This window comes from Chrysemys picta, chromosome 7, assembly GCF_011386835.1.
Source record: "Chrysemys picta bellii isolate R12L10 chromosome 7, ASM1138683v2, whole genome shotgun sequence".
In the NCBI taxonomy this organism is placed as follows: Eukaryota; Metazoa; Chordata; order Testudines; family Emydidae; genus Chrysemys; species Chrysemys picta.
In genome coordinates this window covers 70,059,343-70,076,096 of record NC_088797.1, presented here as the reverse complement: position 1 = coordinate 70,076,096, position 16,754 = coordinate 70,059,343, and the positions used below count along the sequence as shown (strand labels likewise).

Here is a 16,754-nt window from a genome sequence, read left to right as displayed (position 1 = left end):
GCATCTCCACCCAAAGACAGACTTGTAGTGAGCATTTGCTAAGGGTTGTGGACACTAGTCCTCTCTCTGTCATCCATGGCCAGGTTACAGAGTTGCTGTGCAGGCAGTCAGTCTCTTTGGCTGCCATTACAGCCCGTTACACTCCAGTAGAGGCTGGGGACCCAGCACATCTCCTCTGCAAGTGAGGTGGGTGCCAGTGAATCTGTGGAGTTGCTGATCCTTTGGCCTCTCTCTCTCCAAACCCACATTCCACTGCTGCCATGGAGAGTAGACAGAAGCCACCAGTATGGCCTCTTCCCAGTCTCCTCCTCACACAGCTTTTCTATGGCACTTTGGCCCTCCATGCATGAAGAGAGAAGCAGGGAGCATACACTCAGTAATTCAATGTCGGGAGTGGGATTTTATGGTATGTACAGGAATCAACGGTAGGAGACAAATAATTAAAAAAAAAAAAAAAAAAAGTCTTACTGTGATGTCTGCGTAGAGGGATTTGCCATACATCCGCTTGTATTCAGTGCGTATATCCAGCAAGTCAACCTCGCTGCGCGACACCATAATCCGAATCAGAGTCCTGTCTTTTGTTCCCGCTCCCTGTGAAGAAACCAGTGAAGTGCATGAATACAATCAGCTTGCAAATTCTAGATAATTCAACACAAATTGGAGAGTCCAAGGGCCAATCCTTCCCCATGTTATGCCAGGGCAACCCCACCAAAGTCAATAGGATTGAAACAGACTAACACAGGGCAGAATTTAGCCTACAGTGCTTTAGTGAATGAAAAGAACAGGAGTACTTGTGGCACCTTAGAGACTAACAAATTTATTAGAGCATAAGCTTTCGTGGGCTACAGCCCACTTCTTCGGATGCATCCGAAGTACTCCTGTTCTTTTTGCGGATACAGACTAACATGGCTGCTATTCTGAAACCTGTCATTAGTGAATGAAGCGTGTGCTAACAGGACATTACCACTTTCAGTTCCTTGCACAAAGAGCAACTGAAGAGGATGATGAATTTCCACCCCATTCCACACATTCCCATCATTGTCAACCCTTCCTTGTCTCAGTCTTTTGCATAAATAAATGCAGAGTTGCATTTCTGAGGGGATCCCAGTTTTAGACTCATGCTCTAGCTCCAAGAACAAGAAATAGAAGCGAAATACATTTGTAGGAAGGTCAAGGTGCGGAGGCCAGAAATTTGCATTACAACTGTTATTAGTTTAACTTTAATGTCTTGACTTGAATGGGGCTTAAGCACACACTTAAGTGCTTTGCTGAATTGAGGCTTTCATAAACAGACAGCAGGTTATGATCATGTGCATTTCTTTAATAAATCCCCTACTGAAGGCCAGATTCTATCAACCTTACTCCTGGGTGAGCAATACCTCACTCCTGGAGAAATTCCATGAAAACATATGTAGAACTTATCGAAAAAAGGTGCTTTTCAACATGAACAACATGGCAAGATATGGACATTAGTAAGTACAGTAGTGCCCATCCTAATACAGACAGCACACCCCAAGCTCTTCACATCATTTACAGCCCTAACTGGGATGATTTTCATCCTCTCAGCCTAATTAGCTTTATTCCATGCTCACACAATAAGTGATCAAATCTTTGCTCAGTCAAAAACTCTCAACACATTTGACCCATTACTAATGAAGTTATGTTTTATCAGTACCAAGGCACTTATGCAATTATATAAAAATACAGTGATGCACAGAGAGAGCACACACAGCCACAGAGACCTACCTTCATGGCTTTATGGAGTCTTTCTGCAAAGAAAGCTGGTGTATTTTTCACGCACTTAACTGCAAAAGAAATGGTAGTAACAGGTTAGTTACTCACAGCTAAATAAAAATCATTGTACTTTATTGGACTTGCTCTGAATCAGATATCTGTCTCTCTCTACATATACATACACATACACACACATGCCCCTGTTCCTGCTCACTTGAGTTAATCACTGAAATTAACTTTTAATTTGCAAGGCAAAATTTCTAACTTTGCATCAGACTGGTAGTAGTTGTAGTGTCCGAGAAACCTCAGTACTTCCTTGCTAAAAGCGAATCTTTTGGTCAGTGGACTGAATCTAGTTATGGGACTGAGGCAGGGGAACAACATTAGGTCTTCGCCAGTCTTCCTGATGTGGAGAAGTTCTAGTGCAAATTTTCTGCAAGGTGGATTCAATTTCTTGTCCTAAAAGTTCAAGGGAGTGGTTAAGCTGGTCAGATGAGTCCCATTCTCTCAACTTTCCAGCCTCTTGCTGTATAATCCAAAATACTTGTAATTTCCTTCAAATACTCGACAGCTGGTTTCCCTCCAGCTGCCAAAGTCTGGGATTTTTAGACAGAGAAATAACCAACAACAAGGATTCAGTACACTGCATGGCATAGCATTAATTCCAGGTGACTTCGACAACTTAATAGCCATTGTAGTACATGCAGAAATAGGTGGCAGTTTAACAGCTACACAGCCACAAATAATTTGTATTTTAACAGTTCTGAAAACTATAGTCAGCATAAAATTTGATAAGCTACCAAACTATACTAGCAGTTCAACTTACAGTTGTTGACTGTGGGGAAGATTTTCAAGGGTAGGAGCATAAAATTTAACTTCTAAATCCATTTAGGAGCCTAAATCAGTGGGGTGACTTTCTAAAGTTGCTGAGCACCCAGCACCTTCCACTGACTTCAACTGATTTAGGAGACTAAATTGGGATTCTAATTTTGAGTCCAGCAGCTGCCTTCACTGGAAGCCTCACCTTTCACTTCCAGGCAAGTTATTTGTTCTTTGTTTTAGTAACTGCACACAGGTTCACAAGGACTTTTGAAAATCTTGGCATCCCCGTGTAAGTGAAATCTAGCTAGAACTGGCTTTCCATAAATCATAAGAAAGGTAAAAAAGCATATTAAAAATATACTGACAAAAATCCCACCCATTATTTCAACAGAATGAAAAAAATCTACAAACTGATCCCATATTTGATATGAATAAACAGTCAGTCACAAAGTGTAAAACAAATGATGCGGTAACCACACCACACATCCGTCTCATTAGGACAGTTCACAGGGAATAACAAAAGTATGAAAAGCAACCAACTAAGATCAGGGTAAAACGTAAGGAGCAAATCTGAAAAGGGAGCATTTTATAGCAATGCACACTTTATATAGAAAAATGTAGGTTTCTTGGTTTTTAATTGAAATGTAGATGAAAGACAGCAGTCCACATATACACACAACTGCCAAGGATGTGCACAATTCACTTCAAAACAGAGGATGACAAAACATGAAATCTATGTTTTCCGATTACCATAATCAGCGAAAACAATCCACTTGCACTGCAAGATATTTTGAGTCTATTATTGTAAATTACCATCTGTACAGTCCAGAAAGCTTTAAAGACAGAAAAACCAAAAGGAAACAAATATTTACAATTAGACTTTTGCAGACTAGGTGCAAAGAACAAATCATCCCAGGGAAAAGGCTGATTTATGCAATAAAAAAAACTGGTCAAAACCAGGATGATTTCAATGTGTTACATAATGATCAAACATTAATGTTACGAAGGTCACATTAAAAAGGGTTATTGCTTTGTTTGCAAACTAGAGTCTGAGTCCTGTAACTGGAACCTTGCACTCTTGCAAAGTCCCACCCAAGTCAGTGAGACTCCATGTGGGGAAAGGGCACTCCTAAAAGGATCAGACTGTAGGATCCAAGCTGTGACAGTAGAGTTTCTTTGCTGTGGTAAATGGTAGCCTTTTCAAACACATTATCCTCAGTCCTAAATACGATGCCAAAGGGGTACCAGTTTTACTGTGGTAATATGTACTTAATTTGCTATTATTTCTGTTCTGTAGGACTGACTTTCTAACCTTAGGATATGATTAATCTGGTATGAATTTATCAATCATGGCAAAATCCAAAGAAATAAGTCCCATTGAGGGCTTCAAAAAGTCATTGGAATGACAATCTGGCCAAGCAGAGAAATATAAGCACAGTTAACTAAGAGAGAAATCAGTTCTAAAAACATTTCAAAAACATTAATTAATTATTAGTAAAGGATGGTTACACAGTGTGCACATTAGCTAGGGAGTGAAAAATAAAGGATATTTACATAAAATTCAACATTTTGAAAAGTTTTGTTGGAACTTGCATAAAATGAACCCGCAACTTTATCCTAAGGCAGCCAAATGGCCTGTTCTTCCTCCTGTTGCAGTTAGCTGTAGTTTTGCTATTGATTTCAGCAACAGCAGGATCAGGGCCCAAATTTTTATTGTCACGTCCCTGTTCTAGTCACTGTTGAACCATGTTAACCATTACTTCTTAATTACATTAAGAAGAAGAAGAAAAATAATAATTCTGTGGGAGGCAGCACTCAAGTGTCATAGCAAGGCAGTTATTTAGAGGAGGTAATTTGGAACAGATGTGTCAGTAAATTAGCCTTAACAATGTGCTTTACAGAGAGGAGGCACAGCAACTCTAAACTGGTAAAGTTTGACCCAGCTGAGCTGCTGTTTAAGGAATTGGGACCTAATCCAAAGCCCAGTGAAGTTAATGGCCTGATTTTCAAAAGGCACTCAACACGCACCATTCTTCAATGGAAAGTGCTCAGTACGTCTGAAAATGAGGCCATATATGCTTAATAATTACCTCTCCTCTGTCTAACAAATTCTAATTTTAAGTCCAGAGGCTGCCTTCAGTGGAAGCCTCACCCTTCCTTTCCAGGTAAGTTATTTGTCACGTTTTATTAACTGCAGGCAGGTTCACTAGAAGGCCCAACAAAAATGTGAAAAACTGGAAATACAGGTCAGGTTTCCTCTGGTGGAAAACAAAAAAAACACAAACAAAAAAACCCCATCTCCAGCTAGAACGAGCAGTGCAAACAGTGCAGCTATTCCTGCTGCTATCGTCATTGCTGCAACAGCTTCTATACACTGAAACAAAAAGAAAGACATACCTACTGCCACCATGCCACTTTCAAGGTCCCCAGACATCTCACGAGATATGCTTTTCTCGATATCACGGTTACACATCCGCTGGTACTCACTGAAAACTGGGGGGGAGGGGAAGAAAGGAAAAAAAGAGCTTTCAGCAGCCAGTCTTGTAAGATGGGCATTGATTCATGCTTATACTTGTCAGCTTCCTCTGAAGTTATACTATGCTTACAGACCCTTTACAGTAGCATTTGGTGATGGTGGTTCAAATGCTTTTCAGGCCTAGTTTGCCAGTTTTCAAAATAAAACTGGAAGTTCATCTTTCATGCCCGGCAAGACTTCCCCACACTTAGTACTCCATTTAGAGGCCATGCATTTATAATCTACCCCCTTCTCTTCATGGTAATTGTGAAGGGTGGATGTGAATAAATAGGACATGCCTTCTTCATATCTCCCTGTCTTGATTTCTCCTTCTTCAAGGACATAGGAGTCGTAGTCCTGCTATTGGGGACAACCTTTTAGAGCCCAGCAGCACAAACAGAAAAGGGGTCTGTGGTAAAGAGAGGCCTTTTATATATATAACTGGAAGGGACCTTGAAAGGTCATTGAGTCCAGCCCCCTGCCTTCACTAGCAGGACTAAGTACTGATTTTGCCCCAGATCCCAAAGTGGTCCCCAGACATCTCACGAGATATGCTATATATATACACACACACACACACACACACACACACACACACACACACACACCAATCTTTAAAAAGATCTAGAACACACCTCTAAATATAAACTTTAAAAAAAAAAAAACTTTAAATTCAAACAGGATTTAAAAAAACCAAACAAACCACAAAGCCACCACCCTAATGATCAGGCAGCCTAGCTAGTGTATCTAGAGGCTGCGGGGCAGTGGATTGTTCACTCTCCACACTTCTCCATCTTGGCCTCTTTGAGACTGTTAATCATACAACAACTTTCTGGTCATTGCCAACCCGGGCTGGCTTTGAATTAGCAACCCCGCGGTTAAGGTTGGGAGCCTAATTCATTTAGGCTCCTTTGAAAATCTCAACATAAAGACTTTATAGCCTAGTCACAGTTCCCTAAAGTTAAGCCATTCATTTTTAAAACTTTGACAACAGACTGGAAGGTGACCTTTAAGACCGTCGTACAGTAACAGCTACTCTGTTAATCCAGGATCACAAGGAGGACCAGGGATGAAAAAAAAGCATCCTCTTCTACTCTGTCACCCTGGGGCACTTCTAAGCCACATCTCTTAGCCATGCTGAGCATGTTGCTACAGAGATCCAAAGGAAAAATGAAGTCTAGGGTCTATATGTAGACTCTCTCTCTCTCTGTACCATGAGCAAGATGTAGAGCTGGGTGACTGCAGACTGTGACCATGATGAAACTTCAGTTGTGGGGGAGGAGGACAGAAAAATGCCAACCAAAATCATCTACAGCTGCAAACTGACATTCTGAACTATTATGGCTGTGTCTGCACTAGACATGTTCCCTAAAATTTCCCTCTGCTGTAGCTCCACAAGTGGTACCAATGGTGGGAGCACTAGTGCAGAGCAGTTTTTAACCACCATGTTGTCTAGCCCTTAAAAAGCACCTTGTCTACACTACAGCTCCATGCTAACACCAGTGGAGCTGCACTGAGAGTAGCAATGGGGAGATTGTTTAGGGATGATAAAAGACGAGAATAGAAAAGACCCATGTTGAGATCAGAGCACTATAGCATTGGATATAGAGGGAACTAATTGGGCATGGCACTAAATTTAAAGGATGAGATCTGGACCTTTTCCTTTCTCATGCCACCCCAGAGTCCCAATACCCAGCATTTAAAAATGGTGCTAACTGTAAAACAATTACAGTATTTGTGTGTAGATTCCAAAAGAGCTACTGATATGACTGTAACAAGGAATATGTGGGACTGCCATGCGGGCATGTGAATGTAAAAATTAAGTAGAGCTCCTTAATTTCTTCATAAGACACAAATTCAGACAAAAGATGAGCATCTATAATAGTTTCATCTTTAGGAGAGATATAGGCCTACATACACACACAGCAGGATAAGCTAAAAGCAACGTGTATGTGTGTAATCCAAGCTCCTTAGGAGACATTTATGTAGCAAATCAAGACACCATTACCTGCCCTGAGGTGAGCTCTGCTCCTGGCACACAGAATGGCATTGAACTTGGACTCGTCGGTCCCTAGACGGTTCTCTCCAGCAGCATAGAGCTCCTAAACACAAAAAGGAATCCACACTTCATTAATTAGTTTCCCAGTCTGGTGGCTTTTAGACCTACCTTCTAGGCACTTATACACTTCCCCTCTTCTAACACTGACCACTAGGTCTGAACAACAAGTGACCTGAGTGGCACCAGCTTGAGCCTTTATGCACATTATGAGCCTTATTTGCACCCATAATTGCCAGTGAAAGATGCATAGATGCTTGACTACAAGAGCTCCAGAGTACCCACCTTAAGGGGAAACCCCCAGGAAGAAAAGATTGGTCACATGGGGTGAGAGTAATTCTTGCCAGTGATAAGGTTCAGTTCTAGTTTTCATCCTAAAATATTCCCAGACACTGTCGGAGTTCCTCAGAATTCTCCTTTTTCTCTTAGGATGAAATTCGCGATTCAGAAAGCTAATTTTATTACTATTTATATCACACTAGGACACTAAATATGCCAGGCATGGTACAGACCCAGAGAACGGCACAGTCCTTGGCACAAAGATCTTATTCTCCCACTTCCACAGATAGTAAGTGGCTACATGCTATGACAAGGTGAAACATTTCATTAGGATCCAAGTCTCTCCCTGCTCAACAAATCCTGAGTTAATGGGCTCTGAGGGAAGTTTAGTTAGTTGGGAAGGGGAAGTTTTCCTCTGCTCCAAACATGTATTGCACTTAAAAACACTGGTCTTCAGCCTGTGGCTGCTTCACATACTTCCCTCCCACCCACCACACAAGGGCTTTCGCCAACATAGCCACAAATTTACAGAATCAGAGCTTGATCAAAAGCCCATTGAAATCAATGAGTCTTTTCCCATTGCCTTCAGTGGGCTTTGGATGAGGCCTTCCATGAGAGACACTCTACTCCTGGGAGAATTCTGCACTACTGCGCATGTGCAGAATTTATGTCCTCCACAGATTTCTTTGCTTCCCCTCAGAAAAATGACTTTCTGATAGGGGAGCAAAGAGAAGCCACAAGCGTGGTCATGTAACCCTCTAACCCTCTCCAGCAGTATGTATCAGGTGCCCAGGAAAGCCAGCAGAAAGGCAAATCACTGTGGGGCAGAGGGTGGGATTGGGGAAGACCCAGCTGGTAGCTCCTACCCTAAACCAGGCTCAGCTGCTAGTCCCGGCTAGGCTGGGGAGAATAGGATTTCCTCTTCCCATGCACGGCATCCAGGGCTGTGTCAGACCCACCCCCAGATTTCTCCCCCAGCTGTAGAAAACTCTGCAAACTTCCCCTCCCCGTGCTTCCCGCTGCCAGGGGAGGGGTCACTGTACAGGGAACTACTCCCCCCATCTGCCTAACCCTCGGGGCATCCAGACCACCTCATAACGAGACCCTCTCACCAAGCCTCGTCCCCCTCCGCGCACTAAGAACCTTCTCCCTCCCCACCCCCATCAACAAGCACCACTCCAACTGCACCTGGACCACCCCGATGTGTCACCCACACCTGGATCCCCACCCTGCCAAGCCCCAACCAACCGCACCTGGATCCCCACCCCACTGGGCCTCACTTCCCCTGCATCTGGACCCACCCCTCCCAGAGTCCCTCACATCCCTCTGCCGAGCTCTATTCCCCCCCCCCCACACCCAGATTCCACCCCGATGAGCCCAAACCACCTTCAACTGGACCCCCCTTCAGAGTCTCATTACTGATGCACCCAAAACGTCTCAATAAGACCCTGTGCATCCAGATCCCTCACTGAGCCACCCACACCCAGATTGCCCCACACAGAACCCTGTCAACCCACACCTGGATCCCCCGACACTAAGCCCCTCCACACTTGGATCATGCCTTACTGAGCCTGCCTGCCCACACCTGGTGCACCTGGCATGGAAGAGCAGGGCCCTGGGGTGTTTCTGGGGTAGGCCCTGCCCTTGTGTTGTTTCAAGGTTGGGTGCAGACTTACCGCTGAGTCCATGTCCCGGGTGGGAGCTGCACAGTGATCTCCTATCTATGTGCAGCCAGTGGCCTGTGCTCCCCAATGCCATGTTGGAGCCTCCCCATTTATTTGGCAAATAAAATTTGAAGAATTTTAAAATATGCACAGAATTTTTCTTTTTTGGTGCAGAATTCCCTCAGGAGTAACACACTTTCACCTTTCCCATCTCATTCCTCAAAATCCACTCACTGGGACATAAGGAGCATCTCACAGAACACAATTCCACAACATGAAAGGGCTATGTCCTCCTAGCTCAGGATCTCCATTTCCAGTCTCCTGCAGCAGAAACATAGTTCTATTGCTCTGTCAAGATTGTCTACAATGCAATTAGACACTCACAACTGGCCCATACCAGCTGACTCGGGCTAAGAGGCTGTTTAATTGCAGTGTAGATGTTCAGGCTCCCACCGCTGGGAGGTGGGAGGGCCCTAGAGCCTGGACTCCAGCGTGAGCCTGACCATCTACACTGCAATTAAACATCCCCATAGCCCGATCATTGTGAGCCTGAGTCAACTGGCACAGGTCAGCTGTGGGTGTCTAATTGCAATGTAGACATAACCTCAGGGTCCTTTGGGGCTCCTTTTTGGGCTGAAACATTGGCCCTGGGCCAATAAAACACACTTTGTAATCAGAATAAAATAGTCAAGGGCATGCATTGCAAGGAGGTGAGACTTTTAAGCACCAATGTTGCCATGTCATTTTACAATAATAATAAAAAAACAGTTTGACTTTATTTCCATAACCTGATGCAAGGAGGATGGGGCACACAGAGCTGGAACCCACAAAGGTATACAGAAAACAGAGTTCAACTTTTTCTTGTTATTAGTGCAATGGCTCACCCAACAGTATTTGGTAGTAAAACACCAGATAAACATGAACCTGACAATTCCTGCTTGCCAACATCAGTAAGCAGAACCATGTTTGGAGGTACCCACATTCTCGTGGGGATCTCCAAAGCAATTTCTAACCTCAGCCACAGACGTCATTTGATATTGTTTTGTAGAAACAGGAGGGGGTGGGGGTGGGAGGGGGCAGCAAGCGACTGAAGTTATTAAAAACCAACCTAAATGAATCATCAACAATCTTTAAACAGTTATTTTTACAAGTAATTTTTTTAAAGGGTCAAAAGAAAATATTTGTACAAAATCAACTAAACAAAAGTAGTAACAACATTTTGAAAGAGAATAACTACAAATAAAAATTTCTCAGTTCAATGTGCCCAGTTTGAGTAGACCAAATCCTATTGGATTTAATGGGAATTGTGCTACTAAACTCCCACATACTGAGATGAGATATACACCTGTACACAAGGAAGCATCTCTTACTAACCTGAACATCCCTTTGGACAAGGGACATGTCTACATTCGTACTTTCATCTCTGTTTCCCTGAAAGAATTACAAATAGTAGCGATTAATATACACCCTTTTCAGTTAACAAAACAGCCCCTTCCACTCAAGCTCCCACACACCCAAAAAAAGCCACTAAGCCTTTACACTTTAATGTTTATAACCTGGGACAAACAAAGCCGTGTTTGCTTTGTTACTATGGGGATTTTGGTTCTGAAGGTACAGGAAACTGCAGACCCTTTCACCTTGGGGCAAATAAAATTCCTATTCATAGAAGTAACAGATAAAAATATAGGATTCACTTGTAATCAAGTAAAGAAAAACATAGTTGTGTGCAAGTAATAGTGTTCACCTGAATTCAGGAGAGAGTGTTTGCCTTACTGTTGCAATGAACTGGTGCAAGCATAAGGACAACAGAAAGAATGACACTGTTACCATCTTCATTTATCCAAAACCCACCAGAAAACGTTATGAACTAATTTGTTGTGGGTAGAATATCCTGCTAATCCTTGTACAGAGACAGAAAATTAAAATAAATCCATGAAGAAGGGGACATGAGGATTTATGTATTCTAGTTACAGGATAGCAATATTATCGTATTTTTATTTCTTAAAGTTAAGCTTATTTTTTCCCCCTTCTTTCACTCATCTCTGAAGACCCACCAGCACTAACACAGACAATCATCTTCCAGACTAGGGATCAGTTTCTGAAATCATACACTGATTTCATTGGAAGTTTTGCATGAGTGAAGTTTGCAGTACTTGCTCCTTTTATCACTGCAAATAGGTAAGTAGAAACCAGTATTAGAAAATCAGGAAACAAATTTCAAAAAATTCTTGCTCTATTTTGCATCAAAATTTCAAAATTGAAAAAAAAAAAAAAAAAAAAGAGAAAGAAAACCAAACTCAGGTTAAGTGTGTGCGCGCGCACGTATGCAACAATAAAATTACTTTCCAAACAAGTTTAGTTTAAGCGCTTTGCTTCTTTATTTTAATGCAGGTTATGTGATTCCTGGAGAAACAGTGAACTGTGTTAGCCACAACGGAGTTCAAAACTAAGGCCCCAGGTTCTGCAAACATTTATGAACATGTTCCATTGCAGACCTTCAATACAATTGTCATGTGGTTTAAAAATTAAGTTGTGTCTCCCTACTACATATTACCCTTTCTTATAAAAGACAAGACAAGAAACGGGTGGAAAAGTGGAGAAATATTTAGAGCCTTGAGGCCTGGCCACATGATAATTTTAAGTCTTTTCTATCCTTTTAGTCTCTTCTTAGCCAGAATAATTCAACCTGTGTTGCTAAAGGACTTTCACCATCTTACACTACATGGCACAGTAAGGACCATGTACTGCTGTGGTGGCCATATTCAAGAGTGCCTTACAAAAAAACAGCACACTTCAATTTTAGAGGCTAAAAACACAAGAGAGCAGATCCTCAGCAGCTGTAAATTGGCACAGTTCCACTGATGCCAATGAGGGATGGCAGTTTATATCAGATGAAGAGCTGGATATGCATCTCTCTCTCACCCCACTATGTCCACTAATTTTCAGGAACAATTGTACGGAAGTGTTACTTGAGTATTGAAGTACCTGAGAAAGTGAGATTAAAAGCCTCTGGAAGTGTCCAGATGTGTCACTTCGTATAGCTTCCTCCAGAGTTTTCTTAAATTCTGCAAGACCAAAAGTCATTGTGCATATCTGCTCATTTCATAAGTGCTTGTACACAGTTTTACTACAAATCCGTGATTAAAGCCTCCAATGCCTGGTGGAGGCCTCTGATTTTTTTCCTTTATCGTTATGAAAATGTGCTCTGCAGGGTGATCAGAAAAGGTAGAGTTACTGGGACTATGTCAAGCCTAACCTGTTTTGAAGGTCCTGCTGATTTCTCGAATGTGCTCATTACTGCGAGAAGACATTATTTCAATGAGACAGGCTTCATCTGTGCCAGCACCCTATATGCAAAGAAGAGGAGAGGGGAAAAAAAATATACATACGCATATCTTGGACACTCAGTTTCTTGGTATGATAATACATTACAGCAGTGAGCTATCTCCAGGTCAGAATTAAAACTAGGCAATTCAGAAGTCATTATTTTGTGTAAGAAATATTCCAGCTGAATAGTTCACATGTTGCTCATAATACAAATGTCCAGAACACAAATACATATTAACAGGCTCTTTTTTCCCTGAGAAAACATAAGAGCCATGTTAAGGGCATTAATTAAGTACTTATAAAAGTATTTTAAATGATATAATCATTTATATCAATTTTATATACAGCAAATTTTACACCGTTAATATTTCTTATAATGAACAATACTTGAGAAAGACTAATTTGACCCAATTCTGTTTCTGAGGGCAACTAATGTTTTTAAGTGTTGTTTCAACCCCCTGGCTACTTTTCTTATACCCTGCAACTGAGAACTTCTATGTAAACCTTGGTGCTGTGATTCAGGGATTTACATGTTTATTTCAGCTCATTTTTGTAAGGTTATCAAAAAAGTTCAAGAATTAACATGTTTAAAAATGGAACTATCTTGAGAATAAAGGTTGCAAAACAGTCTGGAAAGTTTCAATAATAAATAACCATCATTTCTATAATGCTTTCCATCATTTAAAGCATTCTATGTGAAGTCCTAGGTGAGATAGGAAACTATATCCCCATTTTACTCATGAGGGAAACCAAGGCCGAGGTTACAGCCAAAGTTTTCGCCCAGTAATTTTTGGTGCCCAAGTGACATATCTAAGGACCTGATTTTCAGAGGCACTGGGCACCCCAACCCAAAGGAAGCCGATGGGAGCTGTGGGTGTTCAGCAGCTCTGCTAATCAGGCCCAGCATGTTTCAACCTGGGCATCCAAGCCTGGAAGAACCTCAAATCAGCAGCCAATCTGGAAAATGTTGGTCTAAATAACTTGCCTCCACCCACACTGCATGTTAGTGGCAGAATCAGGATTAGAACTCAGTTCCTGAGACTCACCAACACAGATCCTCTGCATAATGTTGTTTCTCTCTCTCTCTTTTTTTTTTTTTTATTAAAAAGAGAACCTTAAATCTATTTCACAGTTACACTTGGTCATTGTCTACTTGAGAGATGGGGCATAAACAATCATTTAAGAGACACAATCCAAAGACAAGTTTTTGGGGAATTTAAGCACCCAACATGATTAACAAAAACTACATAATCTTAAAGGCTTAATTTCCCTAAACAAACCTTTATAGCCTCCTTTATTTCACAAACATCATACATGACGGGTGTCTTCAGCATTGCCAGGATTGTCTTCTCAAAGTTGCCTGACAGCTCAGATTTAAGATCTTTGATCAAATCCTGATTGGAAATAATAATTTTTAAAAAAGGCTCAGAATCAGAGATATTAACAATTACTAGCACTAGATTCTTGCAGCTTACTGGGACTTTTTCACATTTAAGAATAAGTAGCACATACACAATATAAAATTGTTCCACTTAATGGTACTAATGGTAGCAACTGGCAACAACTTAAAAAAAAAAAAAAAAAGAAGAACTTTAAATATCGTATACCGAACAAAGGGTCAAAATGAACAGCTAGCAAAGAGGACTGATGCTTTGCAACCAAACTGGATTACAGACTGGAGGTGAGGGAGGGTGGAGCCATACCTGCATGGGCTATGGTGGCTGCCCACCAATACCATCATTCCTTTATGCGTGATATCAACATTGGGTTTTTTTTCAAGCATTGGCACTGGTTGGCCCATTGATAAAAGGCAGGGCAGCAGGTAGTGGTTGGCTCTTAATGTCTGTGAAATACTTGCCTTTCCATAAGCTGTTTTGAAGGACAGGATGATCTGCTGCCTTTGCTTGTTTGAGCGACTTCCAAGACAATCTATAATCGCCTGCTCATCAGTTCCTGTGAACACAAAGGGTGATAACGTATGATATTTTAATGCTATCACATTCTATTAGGGTCTGATCCCGCTCCTACTTATGTCAGTAGCTAAATTCTTTACTTTCTTGACTTTCGTAGGCGCTGAATTGAACCCTTACTGCACAGCATCCCCAACGTATCAGATGGGACATTACATCAAATATTCTAGTTATATGCTCTGATTGTCAAATTATTTCCAGCACTAATCTCAACTGCAAATACAACAGAAAGAAACACACCAGACTCATAACATTGGTTATTCTGGTGGTCTCTCCCAGTTGATTACCTCAGATAAAGGTTTAGTTTGTTACAGGAAGGATAATAGTTCTGGAACTATTCCACTCTTTGCAAGTATAACAATGAAGAATGGCAGTAGTGGAGCAATGCTGCAATACCACTTTCAACAGAAACTAAGCCCATGGACCACTCACCAAATCCTTTCATAGCTTTTCTCAAAACTTCTGCATCCCGCAGGGGGTCAAATCCTGGTGCATCAGTGATTGTGCCTCTCTTTCCAGACTAAGTCATGCCAATAAAAAGGATAACTGTTAGATACTGGATTAGCTAGAAAACTGGATTTCACATTATTAGTAACTTGCCCCAGTCACAGCCCATGTCAGAGAAGAAACGACGAAAATTACAACTGCATTTAAATGGTTTATTCATTTTATATTCAAACTATGTGGACATGTGGAAAAGAAAAAGCCTCACAGCATTTCGTTAGGCAAATGGAAATATTTTGTTAGGAAAGGTAGATTCAATAAAAGGGATTTAGAACTCGCTTTAAAAATTTCATTTAGGATATTTTGCTAAAATGAGATTTAATGTCACCCAGTCTGTATTTATATTGTTGCTATCTGAATAAGAGCTCTCTCTGGCCAAACCTCCTCCTTCATCCATGATTTTATTGGACTTAGTTTGCTTCTGGTTTATGCAAAGGAAACATGCAGCAATTAAAAATTAAACACACTGAAATGCATCTTACTGTTCCAGGTGTGATTGTGGGCATCACAGATCCTGAATAAGAAGGCATAGAGGGATTCACAGCTGGGCCTGATGGATAACTTGGCATTGGCTGTTGCCCAGGCAGTGGCATTGGCTGTTGCCCAGGTGGTGGCATGGGTTGCTGCCCTGGGTAGGTCATTGGCTGTTGCCCAGGCAGTGGCATGGGTTGCTGCCCTGGGTAGGTCATTGGCTGCTGCCCTGGTGGTGGCATGTGGCTGCCTGGGTATCCTGGATAAGCTGGCATTCCTGCTGTTGCATTTCCTCCAGGTGGGGGGTACATTCCGTAAGAAGCTTGCTGTCCTGACGGAGGTTGCCCAAAGCCCCCAGGAGGGACAGGGGGGTAGCCTCCAGGCGCAGGAGGATACATGCTTTGTGGTACACTGGCACCTCCAAAGGTTCCTGACAAATTAGAAGCCTGCAATGACAGATAATTAAAGCAATATAGATTAAGATGGATCAGGTGTTGACTTTCAGCTGTATACTTGGCACTGTTAAAAATAAATAAATAAATACATACATAAATAAAGTAGAGAGTCACCTCCCCCAAGTCAGGAAAGGGAAGTGTATATCCATGTGTGAAAATCTCCTTCCCCAAAGGAAAGGGATTGACAGCAACCATGGAGAAAATGAACCATACTCCATGCATATCTGCTACTGTCTCTTAAGTTTCTCTACCTCAGCCATCAGAACTACAGTCACATAATCACAGCCTCTAGCTTTATAGACCACATGCTCATACAAGCAGCACTAGTAACCACACCATCCTTACAGTTAAAAAGGTTATCAGATTAACACCAACACCAAAAAGCCAAAGAAGGTACAGGTCAATTCCTTCTCCGATCATGGTTGTTTTACTATATCAGCTGGGATTTACTCTCAGATACTGTGAGTAAAACGCATTTGCCCTCCTCCCTGGGGTATTTTATGTGGCAGACAGATAATTTATAAAATCCTCTGCAGCGCACTTGGGCATCTAGGGTAGAATCCCACAGAACTATCCTTCAGTGATCGCACCATGCTCTTGCAAAGTACTCCTTTTCCAGTAGCATAAATTAGACTAGAACAGGATGGTTCTAGTCAGTTTCATGCTGCTGGTGCTGCCACTTACTCTACTGAGAACACACTGCTAATTTCAATCTGTAGCTACCAAATATCTCCACATAATAAACACTCAGGAATGCACTTTGTGGTGCAAATGTTCACAATTTGCCCAAGTCTGTCATATAAACAGTGAGACCAGGTGGGTGAGGTAATATCTTTTATTGGGCCAACTTGTGTTCGTGAGAGAGAAGCTTTTGAGCCACACAGAGCTCTTCCTCAGGTGTGGGAAAGGTACTGCCAGTGTCCCAGCAAAATGCAAGGTGGAACAGATGGTTTAGCA

The 16,754-nt window shown here is 41.8% G+C and overlaps 1 protein-coding gene across 5 annotated transcripts in view; it reads right to left on the bottom strand.

The window, feature by feature from the left end:
- Positions 1 to 16,754, bottom strand: part of ANXA11 (annexin A11) — a 137,943-nt gene that overhangs the window by 1,976 nt on the left and 119,213 nt on the right. For all 5 annotated transcript variants that reach the window (XM_065553387.1, XM_065553388.1, XM_008170532.4 and 2 more), the window contains 11 exons: positions 15,354 to 15,788; positions 14,800 to 14,887; positions 14,256 to 14,350; positions 13,678 to 13,791; positions 12,327 to 12,417; positions 12,056 to 12,135; positions 10,445 to 10,501; positions 7,080 to 7,173; positions 4,954 to 5,049; positions 1,747 to 1,805; positions 469 to 591 (listed from right to left, as the gene is read on the bottom strand). In XM_065553387.1, coding sequence (XP_065409459.1) covers positions 469 to 591; positions 1,747 to 1,805; positions 4,954 to 5,049; positions 7,080 to 7,173; positions 10,445 to 10,501; positions 12,056 to 12,135; positions 12,327 to 12,417; positions 13,678 to 13,791; positions 14,256 to 14,350; positions 14,800 to 14,887; positions 15,354 to 15,788 — 1,332 coding nt within the window. The remainder of the gene's footprint in view (positions 1 to 468; positions 592 to 1,746; positions 1,806 to 4,953; positions 5,050 to 7,079; positions 7,174 to 10,444; positions 10,502 to 12,055; positions 12,136 to 12,326; positions 12,418 to 13,677; positions 13,792 to 14,255; positions 14,351 to 14,799; positions 14,888 to 15,353; positions 15,789 to 16,754) is intronic.